This window comes from Saccoglossus kowalevskii, chromosome 15 (assembly GCF_978046115.1).
Source record: "Saccoglossus kowalevskii chromosome 15, keSacKowa6.1, whole genome shotgun sequence".
Lineage (NCBI taxonomy): Eukaryota > Metazoa > Hemichordata > Enteropneusta > Harrimaniidae > Saccoglossus > Saccoglossus kowalevskii.
The window spans coordinates 15,155,014-15,167,620 of NC_140655.1; the positions used below are offsets into that span (position 1 = coordinate 15,155,014).

General features: G+C 33.9%; 1 protein-coding gene and 2 long non-coding RNA genes across 3 annotated transcripts; all 3 read right to left on the bottom strand.

Moving 5' to 3' along the window:
- Positions 1-584: 584 nt before the first annotated feature.
- Positions 585-2,183, bottom strand: LOC144346251 (uncharacterized). The gene is made up of 3 exons (XR_014926570.1): positions 2,034-2,183; positions 1,475-1,550; positions 585-783 (listed from the first exon to the last, which is right to left on the bottom strand). It is a non-coding gene; the product is annotated as an uncharacterized LOC144346251 (long non-coding RNA).
- Positions 2,184-2,202: 19 nt separating this feature from the next.
- Positions 2,203-5,256, bottom strand: LOC144348325 (blastula protease 10-like). The gene is made up of 9 exons (XM_085508466.1): positions 5,253-5,256; positions 5,128-5,223; positions 4,922-5,048; positions 4,708-4,777; positions 3,695-3,898; positions 3,228-3,354; positions 2,801-3,056; positions 2,478-2,556; positions 2,203-2,295 (listed from the first exon to the last, which is right to left on the bottom strand). The coding sequence occupies exons 1-9, from the start codon at positions 5,254-5,256 to the stop codon at positions 2,203-2,205; spliced, it is 1,056 nt and encodes a 351-aa protein (XP_085364592.1).
- Positions 5,257-7,912: 2,656 nt separating this feature from the next.
- On the bottom strand, positions 7,913-9,428 carry LOC146734009 (uncharacterized). The gene is made up of 2 exons (XR_014931692.1): positions 8,582-9,428; positions 7,913-8,358 (listed from the first exon to the last, which is right to left on the bottom strand). It is a non-coding gene; the product is annotated as an uncharacterized LOC146734009 (long non-coding RNA).
- Positions 9,429-12,607: the final 3,179 nt, after the last annotated feature.

The following is a 12,607-nucleotide window of genomic DNA, read 5'->3' on the forward strand; positions in this document are numbered from 1 at the left end:
ATTAGTAGAACTGTAAGCAATTTTATAAGGAGAGCGAGGAATTTTAAAGCTGGAAATGTTCTCTGACTAGTAATCAAATGGTTTACATGATATCTTCCTAGTGTAAGTGCAGTGTGTGTTTCCTGCACACTACGTCCTACTTGTAAAACAATTGTCAACGATCGGTTTTGTGATTCATATTGCAGTATCGGTGTGTGGCGGGTGCTGCAACAGAGCAGGATACGCTCGCCACCTCTTGGTTGACGAATCTCTCCCTGAATTGGCTATGTTGTACCATTTTTTTTCGCAATCGTAAAGTTGCCTGTGGATTCTGATGTTGTCGGAGTTTACTTATCGACGTTTAATTATTGGCATCCTATTTTTTCATAAAAAACAATGAAGACAACAAATTTGCTTAATCCCACAGCTCAGTCTTGATATTTAGAATACTATGACATTTAGCAAGTTTATTTTAAGTGTCACATTTGTCGCAACGCATTCTTGTGGGTCACATGAGAAGCATTAATTATGTGTCAACATAATTCAACTCATAACAGACTGTAGGTCTTTAATACTGTGGTACTATCACGATAAAAGACTCAATATTTATGCTTTAGATAATTTATTTTCCAGCAATTCAACAAGTTTTATAGCATGCAATAACACTAATAATAAACTAAAATAACATTAGGAATGAAACTAAACTACACGTACGATTTATTTACGAGGCATGCGATTGCAGTAATATAATTTGCGGAGTGATTTCATGAATGAGATACACTTCATGTTTGACTCGGCGATTTCCTGCAATAAGAGAATTAATAATTAAGACTTTGATTTAAAGATGTAATTTGAACAATAAATCATGCCGTGTTTACCATACACAAAAAGGTTGCGTTGAAGACATGAAAATGAAATAAAAAGTGATTTTCAGTTTACCTACCAAAACAAATTGTTCACAACTTAAAAAATTATTGTATTGGTTCATAGAACAACAAATCGGATGTTTGCTTCAATATCAGGTCATTATGCATCCAATATAGTTATATTTTAGTTATATAATATATAATTATCTACTTTCAGTATCAAATAAGAATATTATTTTTTTTCAAACTGCATTAAAAAAATTACAGCAATACATTTAATTAGACTACAATTAATCAAAAGTAAAACAGTGTCTATCTCGAAGATGTCATTATCATTATGCTCAATTGTTTCATGTACTATTTTTTTTATTTTCCACTATACATTCTATATGTCCGAGGAAACTATTCAGATGCCAGATATAGTGGCGCCCCAATGATGGCTGGTAGCTCTACAGTTAAAAATATTCATTTAACATGATGCCTAGCCGGAAATACATTATACAATCAATTTCAAGAATTTTAGTTAATTTTACAACAAATGTGGGCGCGAGAAAAGAGAAGATTTATTAAGACTTTCACATATAATTATTTATAACTATTTATAATTATTCAGTTTGTATGATACTTACCGCTTAAGCAGAACATAAATACTTTTGAGCATAGTCGCATGTAGTGTCGTCTAATTTCCATGTATTGTTATAATACCTGTATATAAGGACAGAAGTGATTTTTTAATCCGATGAAATTGTTTGCATTTGTAAGCACGAAGCTAATAAATTTGCAACTGAAGGTAAAACGCAATTGTGTCAAAATGTGTTTATACTTATGAGGAGATTTTTTTTCAAATCCAATGAAATTATTGATATAATAGATACGTTGTGAGATAACAAATATCATTTTTCACGATATGTCACCTGGCTTAATTTTAAAATATTGCGAGATATTGTTGACGTAAGATACAATTGTATGTTGTACAAAAAATACTATTTTAACACCATTTTGTCAATCAAATTTTATTTTATCCTAAAATGTCGCAAATGTGAATATAATGACAATATTTTATTTTTGAGGAACTTCTTATTTTAAAATTGTGCTAAAACATGTAATTAGCCTTTCTGTGTTTCCCATAGTACACTATCAACAATAAGAAAAACACACTAATACATAGTATATATTACATGCACTCACCACAAATGGAGACAGGGACCACTTCCATTGGGCTCATTTGGTTGAAACAATTCTGAATTAACCGATATTGTTGAACCACCAGTAAAGGTAATGGTATTGCCTGATATGCGCCCATCCACCCAGAAATTTCTTTTCTCTCCATTTGTTTGAATTACGAGCTGTGCACTTTCTAAATCATTCTTGTCAACAACTTGGAATAGAGATCCAGAATCACATGGAGGTTTGGTCGGAAGCGCTGTACTGGAGCTAGGACGCGGTAAATCTGTTGAATATACGACAATTACAACATTATTAATAAGACATCACTTATACATGGAATATTTTCAGAACACGTGAATGTGTTGCCGTATAAATGTAAAAGTAGAACTTGGGTATTCATTGACCTTGGGTAAACATTTTGCAGAAAACTATAATACATATATATATATATATATATATTATAACGATCATTGTACCTGCACATAGATACTTCTGATTGGAGTCGCACGTCGTATCATCCAATTTCCAGTCACTGTTGTGCCACCTGTAAATATGATTTTTAAAGGCAATTTGTGCTTAAAATGATTTACTCACCTATAAACTCACGCACGACCTTCGTACTACATGACAAGTTGTTCAAATAGTTATTTTATGATGAATATAATTACTCTGCAATGTATATCGTCATTCTGACAGTGTTTAAATAAACATCAAACTGTGTTTCAACATACAAAGCAAATACGGAATAAAATGTAATAATGAGAACAGGCCTTATATTTTGAACTCACCACAAATGGAGACATTGCCCACTTCCATTTGGTTCATTACTGTGAAACAAAGACGAATCTATGGACATTGTTGAACCATCACTGAATGTAATTGTTCTGCCTGAAATCTTGCCATCAACCCAGAAGTTTCTATATTCCCCATTCAGTTTCATCGCATATTTAGCTCGATTCCGACTAGCTTGATTATTAACTTTATATGGAGATTTACATTGATTAGCCGCTGGATACACTGATTCTGTGCTTACTTTTGGCAGAGCTGAAAAATGTGTCATCAACAACAATTTTATAACGTAATACATTGATACAAAATGAGCTCGAATAGCTAAAACAACAGTGAAAAAACTGAATTATAACTGGGTATCAGCAGAAACTAAAATAACACACAACTGTATTGATTAATAGAATAAAAAAATCCATACATACATACCTGGGCATTCATAAATTATATTGGCTAAAAAAATATCAGCGTTACTCAAATAATCACGCTCGCCCATTTTGTCTTGGTCAGCTGGGTTTTTCGCTGTTATTGTATTCTGTCCATTATTGCTGAAATACTGAATTTATTTTGACTTGTAAATATCACATATTGCATGGATAAAGGGGTTATTTAGATTGTAACTGCACGATACCCCTTTGAAAATCGTAATTATTCTCTCGGCATAATAGGTTATATTTAATTGACAATTGCGGGCAGAATGGGCATAAGTTTGGAAACTTAAAGTGTATGTAGGTTTGACATTTGAGAATGGTGACAAAAGTTGACTTTAGAACTCGGTGGGTTAATTAATATACAAGCTTCCAATGTACAGATATATTGCATAGAACCGGTCGTATTATGAGTGATCACATATGGTGAATACAGTTAATGCTTTAATATTTACAATATAGTCCTACCTTAGCACCATAATGCATAATCGATCCAATGTCGTATGGCACGTTGTACATATTAACACCCACAGAGGTATATTTCTTGAAATTGTGACTCATACCCGACTGGATGTTTTCCCAGTGAATTGTAACGTAATCATCTCGGTCCGTGCGACTTTGTTCATGCCAGAATCCTATTGCATGACCAATTTCGTGAGCAATAGTTCCCCTCTGTTTAACGCAACAACATACAAAAGTAGTGAGTGGGCACATACAAATTGTCAGTATCTGTATAATCAATTACTAGTATGTAAAAGTTAATTAATTGATGAATGTGGTGTGACTTGAAAATATATTGCATTATATGTATTTTTCTGACACCCTTGTATTATGTATGCATTGCTTTGCTGTGGTTTTGTTTGAAAAATTGGTTCTAAATTCAGACAAACTAATATATATTAATCAAGATCGTCACAATACAGCATGGCACAACATTATAGATCGCCACTGATTCAAAATGCTTTAGCAAAATTGAGGATTATATGTCATGTTCATTATAATTTGGGCCATCGAATATTTTGTCTTGATATCTGACACGTGTATCTGACACGTGTATCTGTGTTGAGATGCTCAAATGTTCAATGCTGCAAAATTTGGTCTCCATGCCTCTGTGTTGTAGAGACTATAAGCTATCAGAAATCGGATTACGCAGAATGTGAAATCTCATACTACCAGATGTGAATGATCAAAAATTCTTACTAATCGAGTTTTATAATATAATAATTTAATTTGATTTAAATATTATCAAGATAAATCAATGTGTAGTATTTTGTACTATTTTACTACGTAAATATCTCTTAACGACGTTATGGTCAATTCAACAGTCGCATTACTATGTCAGTGTTGACGTAACAATGACTATTCATCATAATTATAATTTAATTATTATTCAATTGATAACAAGCACATATTTATTTCATAAACCAAAAATACACCAAAAGTATACAAGAAAAAAACACTTAAATACAAACGTAACTCACATATTCACAACCATATCCGATAGAAATATCTTGAGCACCATTACCAGTGCGACCAACGTAAGACCAGCATCTATAAAGGTAACACATACAGAAATGTATCATTAATAATATAAACCTTCACACAACAACGCCAGCTACGGTAACGGTACATACGTTAACTAATATGCTCAAAGACTGTTACTAATTCAGTGTTTAAAATTTTTAGTAACCTTACCCATAATCTTTTTTAAAGTTAATCCTATCAGAATGCCCTGTGCCCGAATTATACGGTGGGAATCTAATACAAGTGTTGCTCTCCCAGTAGTTCATCGCTTTTCTTATTATGGCAGAATCAGATTGACCTGTAATATTATAGATACATGTTGTGTACTGAAAACTTGATACATGAAAGCACAAACTATCAAACAGACATATACTTACTTGTTGATGATATCACATATGGCACAATAGCATTATTCCAACGCTTTGAAAGGCTAGTTATAGCTTTTCTTGCACCAACCCCACTTTCTTCATCGGCTATTATTGCTTCAATTTCAGCTAGTTGCTCATCGGTTAACTTTATATCAGACTCAATAGTACCAGGACTTTCCGTTTCTTCGGGTGGTTCCGAAGAAGCTGCCTGTATAAAAAATATTAAAATTCTCGATCCGATATCTCAAAATGCTGAGACAAATGAGTTTGATTGATATCAGTATGTTAATTACTTACTGTGTTGGTGCAATGTACAAACATTGCCACCATAACAAATATACATATTGATTGAATATGAAGCATAGTAACCAATTCTTCAGAACGGTAACCAAGTCTATTGAATCAAATATTAAAACCGTTACTAATGACAGAGTAAAACCACTAAATAATAAACATATTCCTTGATTGCTGAAAATAATAATTTGTACATAAATTGATTGTCTCATTATCAGTCATAAGTTATTGTGTTTTCCATAATTCTTAGCTTTCTGATTTCACTTAGCTAGGTTAAATAATAATTATAAAAAGATAATATTTATATAGTACAAAACACAAATTTCAATCATTCTCTTGTCTAATATGTAGTTACAATATCCACTAAGTAATTATACACCAAAGTATGTTACATAGTACAATTGAGTGGGACATCAACATTAATATGCGTGTACATAAATCATGTTGGTCAACATCTAAATTAATAAAAACAACTGGGACAAACACTAAAACAGTACTAGCCTGTATTGATCTTAAATATTTCTACCCAACAAACGTTCATAGTCATTTTTATATCTGAACTACGTTACATTACGTGTCATCACAGCAAATAAAGACAGCTAAATGTGAATAGTATTCGCGATGTGTTATATTAGTTGAATAGTTATTACACCATGATTTCAATTCAAATGGGAGGAAGGTACATATATAACACCTAAAAACAATCTATAAAATTGTTATCGTATTTTAGATGCATTTGGAAATCGCCGTGTAAATACAAAACCTTGTATATTAGCATATTGTACACTACGACGTGTTTACCATCGGAGTTACGTCGCTGTATAGACTACATGTAAATAGTACATTTTACTTACAACCGAATATAAATAGGCTATCAAAGAAAGTCGGAAATATGCGCGAGTGTCAATAAACAGATACCATGCAATCAGTGCTATACGCAGTTTTAAATTGCAAAACATGTTTTCAATTAGCTAACATATAGGTACTTTTAAATAGTGACGTTATGATTGCATTTTATCTAAGTACATTGTATAGTCAGAATTGGGATAAAACATGTACAAATTTCATTCTTTGAATCTCAACCGAAATAAGAAAGCAAAAAACAAAATTTAGAAACACAAGAACGGATTCTATGTGGCCAATATTAGCAGTCCCAATAAACCAACAAAAATGAAAAGCGTATATACAAAGAAAGAATTTTGAATAATCAATACTTGCATGCATAAGAGATGCTATAGACAGATATGCTGCAAACAATTCATAGCATAAAGTTCATGATACTCACGTAGATACTTCAGACAATGCAAACCTGGGAGCACGCTATGTTTATATGCGGTTGAATTGACCAAGAATAACTTACATATTTCTGACGTAGATTTGAAATCCTATATATCGCACCCACATATTGTTTCCTGAAAATTCTATGTTAAAAATGTATGCAAGGTATTGATCTATTTTTTGAACAATTTAGCTTGATGTCAGAGGTAACACTATTGAGGAATAGGTTATTGATTTGTTTTCACTTGTAACTTATGTTTTCATTCCATTTACAGCGTTTTCTCTTGAGTCATACTGGGGTTGGACATTTTGTAACGTGCGTAATACTTCTCCAATGTTAGCAAGTTATTTTGTTTTGGCTTAAAAATATTAGCTTTCTCAAAACAAGATGAAATAATAAATAAATCAACAAATCAACATGTGATTTGAAGGGACGGATACTTAAAAATCAGACATGAAAGTTACGTCAAGTTATTTGATCGAAAATAATGTACAGTGCATAATCAATTGTCTTTATTCAGGAAATATTAAGCTTTATATTTAAGGTCAGATCAAGAAAACAAAGCATTACTTTCAGATGAAATAAAAAAGATTAATACATTAATACAAACTTGGTAGAACACATCAGTAGTTTAACATGGACTATAGGGACGACCATGAGGGCGCTGTTCCTAATCGGATGCGATGACGTCATACGAACAGCGCCCTCATGGTCGTCCCTATAGTCCAGCTTTAGCATAAATAATGACGTCACAATGGGAATTCGTGCATAAATTAGCATAAATGAGCGTCCATGGCCATAAAGGGGATAATTTGAATGAGGATGACGTCACAATGGGGTATTTTAATACATTTGCATAAATTACGATCAATTTTTTGTAATTATTTTGTTTAATTATTTTTAATTATTTTTAATTATTTTTAATTGTTTTTTTAATTGGACAGGCGTGGACGAAAGATTTTTCATGAGGATGACGTCACAATGGGATATTGTGAATACATTTGCATACATAAAATAGATGTGAATACGAGGTCGTGTCGAGGTCATCGTGAATACATTTGCATAAATTACCATCATTTTTTTTTTAATTATTTTTTAATTATTTTTAATTATTTTTAATTATTTTTTAATTGGACAGGCGTGGACGAAAGATTTTTCAGAATGTTTCGTAGAGGGCGCTCACACACACACACACACACACACGTTAATAAATACACGTCATTTTGAAAACTAATGGAGTTTATTGCACAAAAGAAGTAAACAAGAATGAAATATTGACATGGAGTATATATTTATGACATGGTTGAGTATTTTTTTAACGTCACAAAAAAACATACGATGTGAGTAAGGAAAATAGTTGCGTAGTGTATAAATGTTTAGCGTGATTAAATATTTCTTTGTTAACACCTCGAAAAATACGTAGATACATGTAAATGTGCGGCGTGGTTAAATTTATTTTTAATGCCACAAAAAATACGAGTACATAAACGATTCGATTAAAACACAGAAACGAGAAAAGCCAATAATAGTAAACATTGATCAATAAAAAATAATTCATTCTATATATACATATGTTGTTTATTTTTACATTTCTTACTTCCTTTCAATGAGTCAAGCAGTCTGTACACTTTTTTTTTTATTCCATCACTATAATCAGAATCGCTCATCTGTCGTACAAGAAAGAGAGAGAGAGAGGATAATATTAAAAACCGATAGTTATATAAAGAAAGTATAAGTTATGTGTTGAAAATTTAATAGTATGAATTATCCCGTAAAACTGCGGTCATCAATCCGCTAAAATGCAAAGTATGCAAAATCGGTTGATCGACGTACAGTTTGTTTTTCAAAAAATGGCGGACTACGCTACTATGAGTTAAAATGTATAATTACCTGATCGTTTCACAGAATAACTTTTGACATACATAATCATCACACGGAATGAGTTTACGGTGTAACGTAGCGATTTTCGTTTTTCCCCCCGACGAAGAAAATATGTCCTCGCTTCTTGCCAAAGATTCAAAGGCGATAGACCAAGTTTGACCTTCCGTGAAAAGTTCATCTCATGGACACTACGAGTCATACAGGACGTATTGGCAACACATGGCTTGAAAGTATTTGATGATTGTAGATCCACGTACGAGAAATCTTATAAATTCCATGACATGACTACCGTACGAGTCATAATAGTCTTCGTGGTAAGGGTATTTCAGACAGAAAGTGGCCCAACGCGTTCCACTCGCGAATATCAACGGTGTTTGATATAAGCGATGTGTATCATTCCGAAGCACACTTGTGAATGCCAGTCTGAACTCAATCACAAGATTAAATGTAAGGCGTGTCTAGTCCTAAGTGTTCCCAACGTGAAATAGACCTCCCACGTAGATGATAAACAACAGATGTTGGTATATTTATGTTATCTAAAACATGAACACTCACAAACAGCCTGAGGGATATCGAGTTTCAAGTTGAAAGCGTGAATTTCGACCTGCGTGTATGGGATACTGATAACATGACTCGACATTCTGTTGACCCCGGCACTATCAGTCAATTCACTGACTTAAACCACAGTCACTCTACTAGGACGGTTAGGAAGCGCCGCGTCATTCTATTGTACCCACCCTTGTCTCCATAAACATTGAAACAAGAGAGGTGTTAACGAGTTAAGAAGTCATTAGCATTAAACAGGCGACGGAAAACACGCGATAAATCATGAGACAGTGCGAGAGTTGCGTCATTTTCCCCCACAAAGCATTGCAATACATGGCACTTTGACCTTTCAACGAAGAGCAGTCTCAAATGCGGAAATGAACATGCTTTGTATATACACGTTTTTCGCGAGAAAATCTTGCTGTCTTGTATGGCATTCTGAAATTATAAATAGTTAATAGAATACTATATTAGTGAATTTCCCCCAAAAGTCGCCCCTGTCTCGACTGAATCAAAACATGTTGAACGGGATTTGTATCAGTCGTCAAATAAAGCGAATGGAGGGATATGAAAGCACGACAATCAAAAATCTCTTTTGTCCAATTACCTCCTATGAAAACTATGCAATAAAGCAACACGGCGACCACCTCCATAGACGAAAACATGCAAAACTTCGCCATAAAGTGACTCTAAAAACACACAAAAAATACGAGAATGGACAAAGGAATATTGTAAAGGTTTGCAGACATCAATGTTTTTAGCGATAAAATTGTTTCTAAACTGAGTGAGGGGTTTATTTTACGGACCGAAAGACTGTTAGAGATCAAGACAAAGAGACTGTCAACAAAACACCGTTTTTCTCGAGTAAAGCATCTTCAAGATTGCAAAAGAATGCTCATCTGAAAAATACAATATCACACCTAGTCACAGTTCAGTTGAGATTGTAGTTTGATGTAAAAATAAAGCACAATTTAAAAAAGTTCACGGTCTTCTCGAGGGTCTTCTCGAGCAACATCGAACGCAATAAATAATGGTGAAAAATAGTGCATTCCAATGACAAATACGTCATAGTTTTGAGACCAGCATAGGTTCTCAGAAGCTGCTCGTTCACACCTTTAACCAATAGAGCTTCCTAACCGTCCTAGTAGAGTGACTCCTAGTAGAGTGACTGTGCTTAAATTATTTTTATCAATTAGCCTTTGCTAAAATACTACCGTCATTTTCCACGTCATTAAAAAAAAACATGGCCCGCAGCGGAGGGATTTGAAATAAAACACGTTCAATCTCGTAATTACGCGTTCTCCGTGTCAATGTTACGATTATACTCGAAATTGACTATTTGGGGGATAAAAACTGGGTCAACTTGATTCAGTCAACATGAATCTGACCCAGGCAGTATGATGATTCCAGTCCGTCACCAATTCACTTGTCTGAAAAGGCACACCCCAAGGGTGTATGACGCCTTGTCTCAATTCAGGCCGAATCAAAGACTGTGCACGCCGTCGATCTATATCTGTGATCGATGTAGACGAGAAACATTCCACCACTCTGATCGTTTTTATATCATCGGTAATTCAGTGTACCGCTCGAATGTAATGCATCAATCAATAGTTTAGTTTTGAAGGTTTATTTTACAATAACTGGAAAACCGACCGAAATCGCGAAATTTTAGGATTCAATCTTTACTCAGTCAAACATCAAAACTAAGTATTCAGTTCATTCTCTCTTCACTAATAAAATGGCAGTACTCAGCAAACTATCATTCATCGTTTTTTTAAACATCATTTCGAGTATCCACGATTTCGAAATACTAGAAGAGGCAAGAACGAACGTTACATTTGAATGGTCAAATGACAAGGGGCTGACCCCGCTCGAACGTGCAACAGAATGTATTAAATACATTGACCCATTTGAAAAACAGAGTCAACCTCAAAACATTGAGAGCCATAGCCGATGCTTCAAACAACGAGTTTCTCTTCAAATGGTTCAAAACCAAATTAAATGAAGCACTATGATTCGTCACAAATTACGCTGACATCCTTAGCAGCCTGGCAAAAGAAATCACTCAACTAACCACACCACCAGATTCAAATTTCCACGATCAACGACAAAAAAGAAACATTATAGGCGATCTCCTGTTCGAGGTAACGGCCTTGGCTTGGCTACAAAGAGACAATTGTAGTTACTAGCTCGAGAAATTGACCCATATTTCTAAGACAAAATTAACCAAATTTTGAAATTATACATATTTTAATACCAAACTTGTCATTTTTACCAACAAACTACTGAATCACAGTACGTATAATAACGTATACCATTGACAAATTCAGACTCCGCTTATAAATTATACTCGATTATGTCTTTACCACTAATTTAAAATAAACAGTTATATTGGAAAGAATGAGATGAAATTTTATTATTATCATTGTAGATTCAATAAGCAAACTGGAAGCGGGTCAAGAAATCGTAAATGTTTCATATTATAGAGATGGTGCGTAGTTTGTTCTTTGACGGTAAACACGTACGCATTTTCAATGGCGAACATCGACCAGTAATAATGGCATACACTTTGTATGCTAATTCATGTTTAATAAAATGCGCTAAGTTTTGATTATTCCCAAGATGTACAGAGAGCACTCGCTTATCCATTAGACAGATTCCACTATACAATTATAATATCCTGACCGCATTGTTTAAACTCTCGTAAATCGACTGTTTGACGTGACTGGGGCACCGGTGGACGAGAAATGCGTGCGTGCACATTACATTTCGTTAACACTTTCATTCATAATAGTATCACTTGCAATATGGCGTAATATCAATCGACGATCCTCAAAATACTGTATGTATGTATGCACGTTGTAGTTCGAATGATTAGATATTTCTTTTATTTTTCCATTTTTGTCGATTCTTTCATTATGAACAGTGTTGACTTGCTCTCGAAATAAATACTTTACACCGATGTTACCGTTTGTAATGTTTATAGTGTATACGTGAAAGATATTCGCCTTTGAAATAATAATTGAAGACACAACTATATAGTCTTCAAATCAGCTGGGTGTTATTATTGAAGTAACGCACGACGCGTGATATTGTTTTAATGGGGTCTGATCGCGTTTCATAACTCCTGTATTGAATAATGCCATGAATCAAATTGTCCTAACAACATGGTAAACACGGGTCAGCAATAAGTAGCTATTTTATCGGTGAGGAAAGATCTGCTTCTTGATTGCGATTATGATTATGTCTAATATAATTTATAATAATCTATTACTCTACGTACACAACTTGAAGCGGGCTTTTCAATTCAACTCACTGCGGCCGTACACAACATGGCTAGTTCCCCCTTCGAAAGAGTGCGTGCGTGTGCTGCGTTAGCAACACTATCTGTGACCACTGAGCTTTTCAAATATTTACAAAGCACGATGTGATAACTGAGGTGGTAAACTGACCATGATGTCAATATCCAACCATCTAATTTGCACAATA